Genomic DNA, 16,328 nt, shown 5'->3' with positions numbered 1-16,328 from the left:
TACAAGGTTTAAATGAAATAAGAGAGAGAGGGCAAAGACCACACTAGCCCCTGGCCATAGCAGGCCCTGAATGAGTATTAAATGTGGTTATTGTAGCTACTTGCTACAGAATTATCCTTGGAGTTCCAGAAGCTTAGAAGACATCCTCTGTGTCCTCTTGGCTGTCCATCATCACAGCACATTATGCCCCGAACTTCAGTCTGTTTTCTTTGTAGGCTTTTCCAGTGGTGCCTGCCAGGTAGTAAGAGGAGAGGCAGTTGATGACAACAGTCCCTGAGAGAAATTGTCCCCCTGCTAGCTCAAGGCCAAAGAGGGCTCCCGCCTAGGCTGCCCACTTTAGAAAACGCTTCATTTCATGGTTTCCTCCAGCTTCCCCTCCCACCCTGACGAGGAGCCCATCTGTCATCCCCCCCTTCCCCCTTCCTGGGGCTTCCCCAGCCTCTTCTGCATGAGCCTGCTCCTGTCCTCCACCTCCAGACATCTTGTGTTTTAGGTGAAGACCAGACCTAGCAGTGGCTTGGGAAGGATTCTCTGGGGGTTTTCTGCTCTGGTTCCCGCCCACCCACATATGCATGGATTCAGTCTGGAGTAGGTGAGTCTGTCCTCCTGAGAACTGCTGAACCCTCCCCTTCAGTTCCAAAGGAAGGACTTAGCAGAGCTAAATCTGAAACCCGGTAAGATGGCACTCCTTCGCAGCAGCCAGCTGATTGAATCAGGAGTGGCTTCATGATTCCCGAACTTGACCCTCTTCTTGAGAATTCAGACCAAGAAATTCAAAGAATCGGGCTGCAGAAGTCCATTAATAGGATGGTCTCTGTACCTCTTGGGGATCATGTGTATAGAAGAGCAGAGCATTTACACAGAAGTGTGAGCGTATGAGAGATAGATAATCTTTAGGGTCTTAGTTCTTGAAGGGTTTCCAGTCCAGAGTCCCAGCAGTACCCACAGAATGTCCTCCCTTTGGGTTAAAACATACTCTTGTGCCCTCAGGGGCCCTCTCCAACTGGTTCAAGAAAGCACACCACAGGCAGCAAAGCTGTGATTAAAGCTCATTGGCAAGAGGTCAGACAGAACTAGATTTGAATCTTCTCTATCATTTTCTTAGTTGTGTGACCTTAGGCAAATTGTTCATCTCTCTGAGCTTCAATTTCCTCGTCTAAGGGTATGATACAATCGACTACATAAAAGCACTCAGATGATTACACAACACAACGAATTAAATACGCAGGGTGGTGCTTGGCATATAGTTGATGACCAGTGAGTGATAATTTAAGTATTATAATTTCTATCTTCCTTTTGTTTGTTTGTTTTTTAAAGAGAGAATCTTTTTTTTTTTAAAAAAAAAAAGATTATTTATTCGACAGAGAAAGAGACAGCCAGCGAGAGAGGGAACACAAGCAGGGGGAGTGGAGAGGAAGAAGCAGGCTCATAGCGGAGGAGCCTGATGTGGGGCTCGATCCCATAATGCCAGGATCACGCCCTGAGCGGAAGGCTGATGCTTAACCGCTGTGCCACCCAGGCACCCCTCTATCTTCCTTTTGAATCAACCTTTTATCATTATGAAATATGCATGACTCTAAATTAGCAACTCCAAATTTCTTTTGGTAGTGTTTACACGGTATATGTTTTTCCACCTTTTTAATTTTCAATCTGTGTCCCAATATTTAAAGTTGTATCTCCTATAAACAGCATATTATCTCTTCATCTGAGGTGACCATCTTGGTTATTTTGTTGGAGTGTTTAGCCCATTTACATGTAACATAATGACTGCTATTGTTATGCTTAAGTGTACCTTCTAGCTACTGGGTTGGACTTCCTGGGGTCTCAACCAAAAGCCCCTCAGGACGTTTGCCAAGCTTCTCCCCCTCCCCTGCAGTACTCAAACCTCTGGCTCCTGGGCATGACACAGCAGCTGAAATCTGTTCAGCTCCTTCGCTCCCCAGCTGCTGTTCTCTGCTGTGCTCAGCTTAGGAGTCAGCCAACAACTGGAGGGAAACACATACACAGATTTTTCATTCGGTCCTCTCCATCATCCTCCCTTCGAGTTGCAGCTATTCTGGCAGCCTTCACCTCTGAGCTCAGCCCAGTAAGACGGCAGCTTTCTGCTCTCACCCACTCCTCCCACCCCCACCCCACCCGTGATTTGGGAAAATGACTTTGGGAAGAACCTGGATGACTGTACATTTCGCCTCTCTCGGGGTCACAGCCATTCAGACTTGCGCCGGGCGCTCTCCAGCTCCTTCAAACAGTTGCCCTATATATTGTGTCCGGCTTTTATCATTATTTTGGCAGGAGGATTAATCTGATTTAAACCATTCCCCTCTGGCCAGAAGCAGAAGTGTTATACTACTTCCATTTATTGAACCCTTCTCAAAACTGCCTTAAAAGTAGGCAGCAAAAGTTTCTGTTGGCAGGCGACTGACTTGATCCTAGTTCAGTAATCGGGGAGAGGAATGACGTTATAAGTTGGCCCCCAGGGGCGCCTGAGTGGCTCAGTCAGTTAAGTGTCAGACTCTTGGTTTCGGCTCAGGTCATGATCTCAGGGTCGTGGGATCGAGCCCTGCATCAGGCTCCGCACTCAGTGTGGAGTCTGCCTGTCCCTCTCCCGCTGCTCCTCCCCCACCCCTGCTCATGCTTTCTCTCTAAAAAAGAAATAGAATCTTAAAAAAAAATTTGGCCTCAGACAAAGCTGAGATATTTAATTGATATCAGACTGAAGTTTAGGCATTTGCTAAAAGTTATGTGGCTTGAGAACCTGCAAAAATTTAGAAGCTTATATTTATAGTGCTTAGGATTTTTCTCAGAGGCCCAAACCTAGGCCAAAAGACCATGGAAAATAAGAACCAATTTAATGTGTGACTTGGTGAGAGGGGCATACTTCTGCAGGGAGACCGAAGAACTAGGCAACTGGTAAGACAATTGCCTACAAGGTCACTTCTCTTAGGTTATGAAGTTACTGAGTAAGCAATCATGAACAGCATCCAGTGTCTCTGGGGATTCTGACAAGAGTCAAATACGCTTCATCAGTAAACTCACGGATGTGAGGAACAGTCATCAAAATTACTTGAAAAGGTATTTTCGTGTCCTTAAATCAGGGTGAGAAGAATCGCTGTGCATGTCTGTGGCTCTGGATCACATACCCAAAAGAACTTTCTGGTTGTGAGTAAACTGGGTGAATGCAAAGGATCAGTGTCTTCTTTAGCGGGTGGTTTATCAGCCAGGGTCTAGTCAGGGGGCAAAAGCCACATCTACCAATGGAACAGAGAGTTTAACATACAGAATTGTTCATCAGGTATTGGACAAGTCAGCTGGCAAAGAGGAGACACACAGGAGTCACAGAAGTGGGAAGTGCAGGAAGCAGGTACCACCCTTAGGAGGAGGGAAACAGAAGCCCAAGTAGGGCATGGTTGATGTTGAATGGGCTAGAGGGGGGCCCAGACCAACGGGTGCTCCTGGCTCTGAGGGGCCATGTCCTGAGGCTGCCAGTGGGAGTGAGGAAAGGGTGCAAACAGATCCTGGCCGCTGCCACTGACCCCACCTGCCCTGCCCAGGGACGTTGACAAAGGCAGGAGACAGAGATGAGCAGTCTCTCCTCACTCCCCACCGCCCCCCAGCGCCTCCTACAGGTGGAGCCCCACAAAGCGGAACTGGGGTTTTAGACTTCCTTCGAGCCCCAGCATAACTGGGTTTTAGACTTCCAGCCCCAGCATCCCAAAATACGGAAAAGGCTTGAAGCCGAGAGACAACAGCTTCACAACAAACATGCCAGGAAGATTTAGACTCAAGTGTGGGAAGATTTAAAAGAAACAAACTAGGGCACTAAGATTTTTATGTGAGGAAGGAATCTATGCATAGTTGGTATTTTAGACACATGTGGTATTTAAGAGAATAAGGCCCTGTTTGGTGACAGTTTTATAATTCCATTTTAAAATGTATAATTGAGTAATTAATTAAGACTTGTGATTGTTTTATGGAGTCATCTAAGCTTAAGTAGAGTGTAAAAACATTTAAAGTTTCCCTTATTTATAAGCTTAATTTATTAACTGCTATAAGAAGTTAGGATGGGAAAAGATTTTATATGCTGTCAGAAAAACTGAAGTACTTAAAAAAGAAATATTAAATTTATAAATGTATTTAAAAGTGTTTGAAGTGCTGGGCTCAGCTTGTAAATAGAACCAAGCATTATTTAAAGGCTCCTCCAAAATTAATGCTAAAATCTGCTAGACTTATAAATAGAATAATAAAATTTGTAAGTTGAACTTAAAAGCCTAAGAAAGGCTTTTAAATTTGTATCTTAAATTGAATATTGATTCTAAAGACATTATTAACTGAATTATTTATTAAATGAATACTAATTATTAAACTTATTAAAATACTATTTTTAAATCCAAATTTAAACTTATTAATTTTTCAAGAAAAAGACCCACTGAAATCTTTTCTGCGTAGGAAATCAGCGGCTCAGGAGAGCATAATCTCCCCTCCCCCACTCCATCCCCCCAGGAGGTTTTTTTAGAAGTGGCTGGAGAAGAGCGAGAGAGGCAGCTTTGTTTCTCCACTCTCTGGAAACCCTGAAACCATCTCACCGTGTAGCAAGCTGAGGAGATTATGCCCCTGGCTTAGTTGCTCTGCTTCCTCATCTTCTACCAAGCCAGGACACCTCGTGGAATAGAGGAAGGATGATCCCTGGACATGGGGTAAAAGAACCCAAGCCTCAGTTTCCCCATCTGCAAAATGGGGGCGATACCTGCCTTGCACAGTTGCTGTGAGGGTCCGTGCAGTGCTTGGCACACCAGGACAGAGTTCGAAGCTCCCTTTTGCCAGATCTTTCCTGGGTGAGGGCCAGGAGGTTCCTGCCTGAGCACACTGGCCGGGAATATTCCCGCTTACTTCTTGGCAGGAGAACTTCTTCAAAGAGATGGCCTTGTGCCAACAAACAGGCACATGTTCCGGGCCCTGAAGGAGTCTCTCACCACAGACAGCGAGGGGACAGGCCAGGAAGGAAGCAGCTGGCTCGGGAGCAAAGCAGCAGCCCTGTGGATGGGGTTAGCGCTGTAAAGGGACTGGCAGCCTTGGGCTGGAGCAGGAAGGGGAGGGGCTGCAGAGAACGGCTGAGACCTGGCCCCCCTCCGTGTTCCCAGGTCACTGGCCGCGTAGCCTCAGCTGGAACACAGTTAGAGAGCAGCATGGGGAAGGTCTCTGCCTGCGGAGAAAGGAAAGGGGGTGAAGGTCTTCTGTACAAATATGTGGGAGGGAAGGAGTGGCAGTCAGAATTTCCACCATGCCATTAATTCGTCCAATGCACCTGACTTAGAGAACTTTCTCTGCATTGCTAAGCCCTAGGTAGGCAAACACAAATCCCACATATCGTTGCCTTCCTGGGATAGCACCTGACACATGTGGAGGCAGAAACGTCTCCTACCAGGAGAGCGGTGGGCAGGGCCCCCGGGGTGGGGGTGGGGGTGACAGCTGCAGATAGAGGGCAGAAAGTCCAGTGAGACTGTTCACAGGGAGTCACAGCAGCAAAAGCAGGCGGGGGCCAGCTTGGAAAGGACCCTGAAGTCACGTTCAGGGGTGTGGATGTTACTGAAAGCCTGGGAGAAATTTTAACTATGGAAAGATCTGCTAGGGCTGTCCACGGGGAAGAGATGGACTCTGGAGGCCAATACAGGGAGTACCCAGGGGCAGAAGTCCAGACGGGAGGATGAGGGCCTGACAAGCATTTGAGATTAGAAATCAGAGAAAGAACTAAGCAAGAGACTCCAGAATCCTAGTGAGTGTGGGAGTCGGGGCCAACGTTGAGTGGAGGTCAGGCTTGAAGACCCCTGGACACCGAGACTGGCACCTGCCTGCCCACTGCAGTCTCATCTCCGCAGGGCCTCCCACACCCTCTATGGTGGCTTTTCTCCTCCCGGGAAGGATGCTGGCAGTGGGGGCAGCAGAGGCAGTGCCCGCGAAATCTCGAGATGGAGATCATGCCGTGCTGTCTGGGTGGGCCCGAGGGAATCACAGGGCGTTAAACGTGGAAGAGGAGACAGAATGTAGGCTGCTGCCATGCACGTGATGTGAGAGGGTTCCCCCCACAGTTACTGGCTTTGACGCTGGAGGAGGGGCCCCAGGAGCCCAGCATACAGGTGGCCTCCAGAAGCTGGCAAAGAGGAGGGAACTCATTCTCCCTGAGCCTCCAGCCAGGTGCACAGCCCTGCCGGCACCTTGACCCCGGCCCCATGAGACCCACCTCAGAGTTTAGAACCGTGATAAAGAAACGTGTGTTGTTTTAAGCCGCTCAATGCCATTACCATCTGTGGTCACTTGGGATGGCAGGGACAGGCAACAGAAGCAGATCGTAAGGCTGGCTCGAGTCAACTGCAGAGAGAACTTCTCTAGCCACCAGACTCAGGGCCACCCCCGCCTCTCCGCAGCCACTGCACTTTGTCATCTGATCTCCCCCAGTGCTGGCCGTTCTAGGAGATGCCTGTGGTGACCTGATCGCCAGCCTTCCCCTGTTGGGTTGTCTCCAGGAGAGCAGCAGGCACCTTGCGCGGCTGTCCACCGCTGCATCCCCAGCACCAAGGGCTGCCACACAATGGCAGCTCCACACACTCGGCGGGTAGATGAGCAGATGCAGGAGTCGATGTGACAGCGCGCCGATGACGTGAAATCTGCCCAGGCACAGCTCTCTCCCACCTCACAGTCCCTGAAGGCTCGCCACAGATGGGCACGCCCCGCTTTGCATCCCCCAGGATTCCCCATCGGCTTGGGCCACACCACGTTAGATGCTCTTACTAACTAGGCTTCAAGCTCAGGTCAAGTGTGCTCCAGCCGTCCTAGGAAAACATGCCGAGAATAGCAGATTCTAGTTCCCCTCTGCCACACAGAATCAGAGGGACCCTACAAAGACAGAGTCCATGAGAGACACGGTAAGCGTCCCCTCTAGGCCAAACGCTTGGGAAGAGCCCAAGCTGGCTTTAGAAAAGGACTGGCCTTCCCAGACTTTGTTCGGTGTTTTCCAAGCTCCGCAGACAGGCTGCCTGTCCAGGAAATGACTTGCCAGAGCAGCTGAGGATGGCAAACAAAACCCAGGGGACACCGGCTGAGGTAAGGCTGCTCCCGAGTCCCGGAGCAGAGGCAACAGGAAAAGGGACGTGGAGGCAGGAAAAGCTGGCAGAGAGGGTGAGGACAGGATGCACAGAGCGCCAGGGGAGTGCGGTGCTTGCAGATCCAGTCAAGCCACACAGCACGGGGACAGGATGACGTGTACAAACTGATGTTTATTGAATCTATTTTGGAAACAGACAACATGAAAGGTTTTTGGTTTGTGAGCTCACCCAGAGCTTGGAGTCGTAATAGCTTCCTGTCAATTAAAACGCAGCCACCAGAAGATCCTAGCTTCATCTCATAAAGGGGAGAAAAAGTGCTTGCAAACACTACCGCCGTCACTCTCGCAACAGCTCTGATGGCTAAAATGCCCATAAACATCAACAACATTTTCTCTGTACAGTCCGAAATATCCACTGCACATTATCAGGCACAGACATCGAAGGTGAAGTTGTAAACTGGCTAACAGTCGTCAGCAATTAAGGATACGGGGTCTACACTGACACTAAGAGCTCACATGTTTAACCGATGGCTGCTGTCCTCATCAGGGGCATTTAATATGTGGACAAGGCATTTAAAAGCGTATATATCATTGATGTTGTAAACTAAAAAAGCAAACCCAAGCATGATTAATGACTTTGCCTGGATCAATAAATACTAGTCCCAAGTGCTAAGTGTACCAGTAAGGACGGACACCATCAGTCATATAAATCACCATGTTGTTACTTAACTTAACGTTCTATTCCTAATGCACGTTAGTCAATTTGTGGACTTCATCCAACACATACACAGAGATTATTTTTTGTTTGAAATTCCCCGAAGATCTCCTTTGGCCATTTCTCTTCCACATTCTCTTAGAAGAATAAAAATGAGACAACTTTTTAAACAAACTTTCCGAAGTACAAGCCATCTAAAGCATGACTCTGGTCATATTCCAGATCTTCACCCAGAAGGGAATGTGCCGTCAAGGCTTAGATATGCTTAGAAGGCCTCTTCCCTGCTGGCAGCTCACACTGTCCTCCTCCTCTCCCAGCCACCTCCTGCCATATTGGAAGCCAAGCTGGCTCATGTCTCATTAACAGTTTCCAAAGACTAACAGGACACCTACAAGGTACCAGAAGGATTCAAGAGAGCCTTCTCTTTTTTCTGGAGCTGTTATCAGTGGGGCCAACAGGCAAATACAAAGAGAACAGGGGTTCCAGGTGGATACAAAGCCCAGACCTGGGAGGGAGCAGTGTTAAGGATTCAGCACAGTACCAAAGACTGCTGCCCCAAACAGCATTTTGAGAGCTCAGATGTTAGAAATTCCAGGCACTTCTTTAGTCACAGGGAATGAACATCTCTCCAAAAAGTCCTGCCCACATTTCCCCCATCTTCCCCTACTGTAAAGCGCTGAGACATTCCATTTGCTATGACCCTCTGCTCTTGAGGCACACTGAGGCTCCCTATCTCAGTGCTATAGACCGTGGCGCTCACAAACACAGGCCCTCCTGGATTCAAGTCCAGCGGCTTCCAGCGCTCTGCGGCGGATGAGCCCTGCCCACCGCGGATTGCCTGCACCCTGAACCACTTCCAGGCTACCTTCCTAAGGGGGGGGTGTTTATTTTCTAGTTTGAAGACCCCCCCGGAAATGAGCAGTGCAAGATCCTACGTGCAAATACTTGCAAACAATTTTTTTTTTTTGAAACGATGCACATTTAAAAAATTCAAGTCAAATCCAGGAACAGACTACTTGGTTGGCATCCGCTGGCCCCGCACCCACAACAGGAAAATGGTCAGTTTCTGAAATGAGAGAGGAACGAAGGCACCAGCTACTCCACCAGGAAGGTTAGTTCCTTGAGCCTGGGAGGAGGGTGGACAGGGGAGTGCTGAGGCCTCGCTTCGTCAGAGAGGGGGTTTCTCCAGCCACATACAGGTGAGAAGGACCCTCACCCGCGGGGGGGGGGGGGGGGACAGCTCTCTCTCGGAATTCGGAAAGTAACAGAAGGAAGGCACGCTCCCCAGCGTCGTGCTTGGCAGGGGCTGCTGCCCACTTTCGCTCCATCCACCCAGAACAAGGGAGGAGAGGTGCCGCTCTCCTACGTCTTTTCACCTGGGAGCCCCACATCACAGAACCTACAGGGGAACTCCGGAGGCCAGCGCATCCTTGCCGGCTTCATGTGTGGCTCAGCCGACCTCCCACTAGCATCGTGCCAGGGGCCCTGGGCTATATGGTCGGGAGCGTCAGACAGCACTAATCTGGGGGAAAAGCCCACAGAGGAGGATCCGGAGTCAAGCAAGCAGAAAGTGAGCATCAGGCAGCTGGGTCTGTGTGGCTGCAAAGAAGGGGTCACAGTCATGAAAATGGAGAGGTTCACAACTGGGGGGGGCACTTGGACTAGGCCTCTAGGAGGAACCCCTTGGTGAGCCCCCCACCCCCCCGAGGGATGGAGCCGTCCTCACGCCGGTGGCCAGGCCGGAGCTGGGAAGTCCCCGGGGTGGGCATTCAACTGAGGGAAGCACAGTTCAGCTCGGAGTCCTCCTGGCTGCCCACGGTCACCTGCTCCAGGGCGTCGGGGCTGTCGGTGATGTTGGGCTCACTGGAGCACTGTCGGTGCGGCGGCGAGAAGCTGGGCGGCAGGAGCAGGCACTTGTCCTCACTGCCAGGCTCCTCACCCAGGCCCGAGTGCATCATGGTGGCCATCGCCAGCAGCTGGATGTCCGAGTGGGCGTTGGCCACCGTGTGCCGCCGGACGCTGCCACACTTCTCCAGGTAGGCCTCCCCCTCCTGCTCCGTCAGAGGGGTCAGAGCCGTCTCGTTCGGGGGCCGGCTGAGGGCGGTCGTCGGGCAGGCGTAGCTCAGGACCGCGACCTTGGGCCGGACCCTGGAGTGGCGTCTGGCTGCAAGAGAGAACCCAGCGAAGGCTGTCATGGGGAGGGCTGACGGGGGCGGGGGGCAAAACCTCCTCATCGGTTTGGGGGAACAGGGAGGTGGTGGCTCCACGTCCAGGAGCAGCTTGAGGTACAGACCTGCTGAAAGGCAGGGGAGGAACCTGAAGGGTGGGAACGCTGCTCCTGCAGCTCTGCCTGCGTGTGCCGGACGCGGCCCCGACCCCCATTCCCACCAGAGCAGGGGGCCCCAAAGGGCTTTCCAGGGCGCATCGGGTTCTACGGCGTCTCCCCTCTTTCCCAGCTGCCACCTGAGCTCACTGCATTTGCCCTACACTTCCTTTCAACCAGTCTCCTCTCGGGGCCTGGGCACCGGCTGGACCAGCTTCTAAAAGACAGCCTCTGGCTCTGTGCAGCAGGAAGCAGGCCCCCCACCGCGGTGACAGCAGATGAAGTGGAAGAGCCCCGCGAGCCCAAGGCCAGCTTAACTGAGGGGACCTCAGCTGTCAAAGCGAGGGCCGTGGAACATCCTCCAAATCATCCTGACCGGGACCACGACACTCCTCCCACCAGGTCAAGGGGCTGAGACCTGCATTCTATTTACATCATCTGCGATTCCAGCAGCCTTTGGCACCATCAAGGAATGGGCGAGGCTCCACAGATGGCCCCGTGGAGACAGACCCCAAAAAGGAGGGCTGGCCATGAATTATTGCAAAACCGCTGCTGCCTGAGCGCTCCCCACATTCCAGAAACTACGCTAAGCCTTGACATGAACTCATCTTTTGACTCCTAAAAACTGAGCTTAGGTCGTGATATGCTATTAGCCCCCTTACAGACGAGAAAACGGAGTATCAGAGGGGCGATAACTGGCCTACACACACACAGCGAGGCTGCGGTACAGCTGGGAGTGAAGTGAGATCTCGCTGCAGATCCTGCTCTCCCTAGATAGCCCCACACAAAGCACACATAGCTAGACAGGCTGAGCATCTCCAGGGAAGGACAAGCTAAGTGCATGGGGTTCCGAGGCAGGAAAAAGCAGATCCATGGTCTGCGAGGACGCACACTGGAGCTGGGCCTTCAGCGTAGCATAACCCCCACAAGGGGGAAGGGACAGCCACCCTGAGCCACGGGAGCAGCCCGAGCCAGGTGCTGAGCCAGGTGCCGAGCCAGGTGCGCCATCAGGCCACAGCCTGGCGGGAACATGGAAGACAGGAAACAGTGGAGACATGCACAAGCAGGCAGGACGGCCCTTGATCACAGGAGGGCCCCTGAAAGCCAGATGGAACCATTTGTGATCAGACAAGCTGTGGGGGACGGGGCGGGTTAGGGGCTGTGCTCCAGAAAGGTATACCTGGCAGGAGCACTGCGGGGTCGAAGCCTGGGGGGCCAGAAATGAGGAAAGCCAGGGCCACGACAAGCCTACATCCCCTCGGTCTCAGGGCGGTTACCTCCCCATGCTCTTTAAGAGACACCCCACCTCTTCCTCACAGCGGCACTGCATCTGTATCACGAGCTGGCTGGAGGACCCCAGCGAGACAGAGGACTGAGAATGGAAGGCTGAGGACCAAGTGGGTTCTGTTCGTCATCCCACTTTCTACCAGTGTATAGCTCTCCCAGCCGTCCAGCCGCCTACCCCATCTCGCCTGTCCCAGCTTTCCACGGCTCCCATGTCCCCGAGACCCTGAAGACCCCAAAAGAAACCCCTCCCTTTCTAATCAGGGGGAGGCGGCAGGCAGCAGGGGAGAAACTTGACAGGAGTGGGGACAGGATCCCCAGGGGAAGACCTAGTTTCTAAAGGGAGAGCAAACCGTGCGGCTCAAAGACCATCCTTGGGGACACACAGCCCACTCTGCTTGTTTACTCTTGGCTCTTCCCATGGCTCTGGAGGCCCCAGGCACACTCTGCCGTCACTTCCAGAGCTCCTGCTCCTAGATGCACGTCGCAGTGAGCCCTGCCATGTCCATGTGCAAGGCTCTCCGTGGTTCTTGTCACTGGACAGTTTTATAGGTGCAAGTACACACATAGACGCACATCCAATGACCAGAGGATGAAACCATAAGACTCAGGACTGAGTCACCAAGTCTGCTGGCTCTGAGCCCCAAGGGGGCTGTCTGGCAGGTAATGATAATTACTTCTCAAAACCAAAGAATAATATGTAGAATTTTCCTGAGCGTTCCCATCCATTTTCTCACTGCGGACTCCCAATCTCCCTTTGAAACACCAGGGCTCTCCTCACTCTTCCCATTGTTCCGATAAGGAAGACTGAGGCTCGGCCCAACTCTCACAGGCTCTGAATGGCAGTGCCCAGACCTTCCCCACTGCACACTACTGGGTCTCGGGGCCCCGCTGCTGCCCTCGGAAGACACACTCTTCTCTGATGCACAGAACAGCAAACGCTGCCCCCCAGGAGGTCCCGAACAAAAGGCCGGTATTGGCCGGGAGAGACTGGGTCAGCGGCTCTTCTCTTTGGGGAAGAACGAATAGGAGACAAAATGGCAAGGAGCAACCGAGAAGGAAGAATCCATGCCAAGCATTGGCCGAGGTTCTCTCGGGAGCATGGGTGCTCATACCCTCAACGTTTCTATAATGTTCCCACAGTTTTACAATAACCATGTATTACTTCTATGATCACAAAAATCGATAACTATAAGACAGAAGCACCAGAAGAGTTCAGAGAAGCCGGGATCCCATTAAAGAACCATCCTTAAAAAAATGCCCTTGGAAACAATTCGTTTGTCTCCTGCTAGTTGTTAGAAGCAAGCACCTATGATTGGCAGTTGCAAAATCTGGTGTGGCCCAAACCCTCAACCAGCTGGGCTGGAGACTGGGCTAGACCGTTCGGTGAGCATTTCTTACACACAGACCCAGAAAGAGGAGAGAGCTAGAGCTAAGGCTGGGCCCAGGGTAAGCTGAGGGCCTGGGGAATAGATGGTGGACACGCACAGCATTTCTGGAGGAAATGACAATCTGTTTGATGATTTCCAGGGGCCCCAGCCTGGCAGAATGAGCCAGGAAATGTGTTTCAGATGGGCCCCTGGACGTGATCCATCTCTCTCGCGTGTTGTTAGCCCAGAAGCCCAAAGTCCTTGGGGGTTTAACAGGCAGCAAAGACAAGAGAGGCCACTTCAGCTACTGCTGAGAGCTGGAGCCACAGTGAGGGGGACCCCCCATGACACCTGCCCCCTCCTTCAACCAACACTGTGAACTGCGACGTGGGAAAACACTGCAGTCACCACTGAGAGGGTGAAATGTAAATCTGACACGGGGCCTGCCGCAGCGGCCTGAGCCCAGCGCATGTGCGTGTATGAGTGTGCCTGCATGTGGTGGGGGGTAGGGTCTTGGGAGCAATTGTTAGCTGGGCATCTACTGTGGGCTAGGGACTGTATCAAAAAAGGAGGTGCTTCCCAGACACGTTCATCTTCTGACCATTTTCCAGTAAAGGAACCTGAAGTCAAGATGCTGAATAACTTTGTAACCTGTTAGAGATGGAAGCAGGATTCAAGCCAAGGGCTGATGGTGGAGCCCCTGCTTGTGCCCGCTGGGAAGCCCCCACACAAGCAACTGTGAGAACAAGGTCAACAAGTATGGGACTCCCGAATCACTCTACTGTACACCTGAAACTAATAGAATGCTGGACGGTGACGATCATGGAATTAAAAAAAAAAAGACAAGGTCAACAAATGACAGGGCAGAGGTAAAGGCAGGAGCTCGCTGCGGAGTCAGGAGGAGAAGTCCTAAAGAGGAGTCATTTCGGAGGGGCCTGCTCCAGAGTGACTGACAGATGGAACCCTCAGAGCCGAGAACAGGGCTAGGGCCTGGGCTATGAGGGGCGTCACGTGCTCCCTGCCCCCAATGAGCTGACAGTCTACGGGGGAGACTGACAAATCATCAGGCAGGACCACACAGCACAGCAAGGGCCAGGATGTGGTCTGGGCTCCCGGGGGAGGCACAGACAATTTCTCAGCTGGAGTGATTCCCAGGAGGCCAGGCCACCCTCTAGCTGGGGCCCGTAACACAGCAGGTAGCAGCTCTGCCCGGGCCCTGCCCTGAGACAGGGCACCTTCTTCCTTCTCTGTGCTCAGCCCTCGGCAGCTCAGAGACATCGAGTAACTTACTCCAGGCCACACAGCTGAAGCCCATCCCTTGCAGTTTCAAGGCCCTGCTCCTTCTGCGGCTGGGCTCCGCCTCTCTCCTTATGGCTGTTCCCTGCTCATGACTCACAGGAGAGGCCTAGGGCTCTTCTGCCTTCTGGGTGGAATGTTTTGGTTCCCAGGACTGGGTGTGGGCAGAACTGAGACCACAGGGGCCGCTGGGCTGTGTTGAGTCCCCTGGGCAGACAGTGTTTCCTCGATAAGCTCCCACCAGACTCCAGAGTCAACCTCAGACCAGCGCGTCAGCTGCGGCTCCAGTGGGGTCAGGCCACATACTGGGCCGGGAGCTGAGACAGCTACCCACACTGGTGCTGCCGGCCACCTTCCCCGCCTTCTTCTTATTTGTGCCAGGGAAAGCCAGGCCCTGCCACTCAGGGAAGGAAATCTCCCTTGAAGAGACCGATTAAGCTGCGGGCACCCCCTGGGGGCAAAATGGGTCCTTTCCTTGCAGGGGTGCCCTTTGAGCTGGGGGAGGAGCCGGGTCCTGCCACCTCAGCCAGCACCCACCTCCAGACCCCCGCCTCCTGCCTTTCACACGGGGTGGGGCCCGGGGGGGCCTTTATTCTTTCCTCGCTCCCCAGCCGCCCCGCCGAGCTCTGGCATTCATCCCCCTACACGGGAGCCAGCAACGGCAGCTCCTTTCAAAGCCCCAGAGAAGCAGAGCCTGGATGAGGCGGTCCTCGGGCCCCTTCTGGGGGACTCGGTTCCCAGGCCTTTGATCTCCCAGGCTCACAGGAGTGGCCGCCATAATGTGGGTGTTGTGACCTCTGCACACCAAGCCCATTGTGGGCGTCTCTCTCCAGGCCCGGGCACCTGAAAGCCCATGAAAGCCTACTTGTCCCGAGGAGAAGTCATAGTATCTTGAGGAAAAGGGCCCTCCCCCTGGAGACACAATGGAGGAAGATCTGGCGGAGGCCAGGGCTTTTGTGTGGAGAAACACAGCATGCTGAGTGTTCTGAGTGTTTGCTCCGAGGGCCCTGGAAGCAGCCAGGGCAGCAGCCTGGAAACTTTGGGAACCAGAAAGGTAGGATGTGGGCCTGGACTCTGACAAATCTTTTTTTTTTTTTTTAAAGCTTTCCCTCTTCCTCTTCACCTCCACATCCCCGCTACCCTAGGAAAGTGACCGCACATCGCACACAGTCGCTCCAACGCGAGCCTCAGACTCCTCTCTCTCCCAAGCCCTGCAGGTCAGTGGGTGAGGCTCACGTCCCAAACCTATCAGCCGGCTCACAGGAAGAAAGACTGCCCAAGAATCCCCATGGGGTCAAACACGCCTGGGCCAGCGCCCCCACCCCCACGGCCGGAGAAACCACTACTCTGGCTCTGGTTCCCTCCCGCAGGAGGCTTCTGACTGAGGCCCTCAGCAGGCCGTACAAGGAAGACAGGCTGGCAGGCATTTGATGAGTGGTAGCTTTTGAGATGAGCCCTCCAGCTTTCCTTGACCACTCCCAGCCCTGGATGGGCCCCGAGTGGACCATGGCAAAGCCCTCATGTGGCTTTACATTTCAGCTGGTGGTCTCCACACTCCTCTCCTTCAGGCAGGACAGGTGTTACGGTGTCCATTTTACCGACGGGAAGACTGAGGCCCAGAGAGTCCTCACGTTATCCGGCAAAGGGGTGTCCTCAACAGGGAAGGTCTCCACTGTGACCATTTTAGGTTTTTAGTTTGTAGCAGTTTGGGGTGAAATGTCTGGTCCCGGAACCCTCTTGGGCTAAGGAATGAGGGGGAAGGGCCACCTCCTCAGCTGTCCCTCAGTAAAATCACAATCGCCTTCTAGAACCTGACAGGGGTAGGCTGGGGTGAGGGTGGAGCATGCAGGACAGCCGGTAAAGAGCAACCAACCCGGGGCTCTGAAATCCCAGCTCCAATAGCCAAGTGACCTTAATCCTCATTTGCCTCACCTGTAAAATGGGTACAGTGGCACCCACTCTGTGGTACGGTATCCAGCCCGCCGGGGAGAGTGCCTGCCCAAGATGTAGTCTGAGACCTGTGCCTTCCCTTGCCACCAGCCACTTTGTAACTCTGAAGGTCTTTCAGTTCCTCGAAGGCTCCAACCTCCTGTTCACCACTCCCCCTACCCCAGAGCCCTCCCAAAGATCCTTCCCTTGGCTTGGGATAGCTGAGCAAACAGGGAAGGCAGACTAACTCAAATGCATCCTACAGGACCCATCTCAGGTATCACCTCCTCTGGGGAGCCTCCCCTGATTTCCCAG

General features: G+C 52.9%; 1 protein-coding gene across 2 annotated transcripts in view; it reads right to left on the bottom strand.

Annotated features, from left to right (window-relative positions):
• Positions 1-4,338: 4,338 nt before the first annotated feature.
• The window catches only part of PRR5L (proline rich 5 like), a 73,073-nt gene continuing 61,083 nt past the window's right edge, over positions 4,339-16,328 (bottom strand). For both annotated transcript variants that reach the window (XM_045808491.2, XM_045808490.2), the window contains exon 9: positions 4,339-9,975. In XM_045808491.2, the coding sequence (XP_045664447.2) occupies positions 9,581-9,975 (395 nt within the window). In that variant the 3' untranslated portion in view covers positions 4,339-9,580. The remainder of the gene's footprint in view (positions 9,976-16,328) is intronic.

The sequence above is a fragment of the Ursus americanus genome, chromosome 24 (genome assembly GCF_024610735.1).
Source record: "Ursus americanus isolate L20-20 chromosome 24, mUrsAme1.1.p, whole genome shotgun sequence".
In the NCBI taxonomy this organism is placed as follows: Eukaryota; Metazoa; Chordata; class Mammalia; order Carnivora; family Ursidae; genus Ursus; species Ursus americanus.
This window is presented reverse-complemented; position numbering and strand designations above follow the sequence as displayed.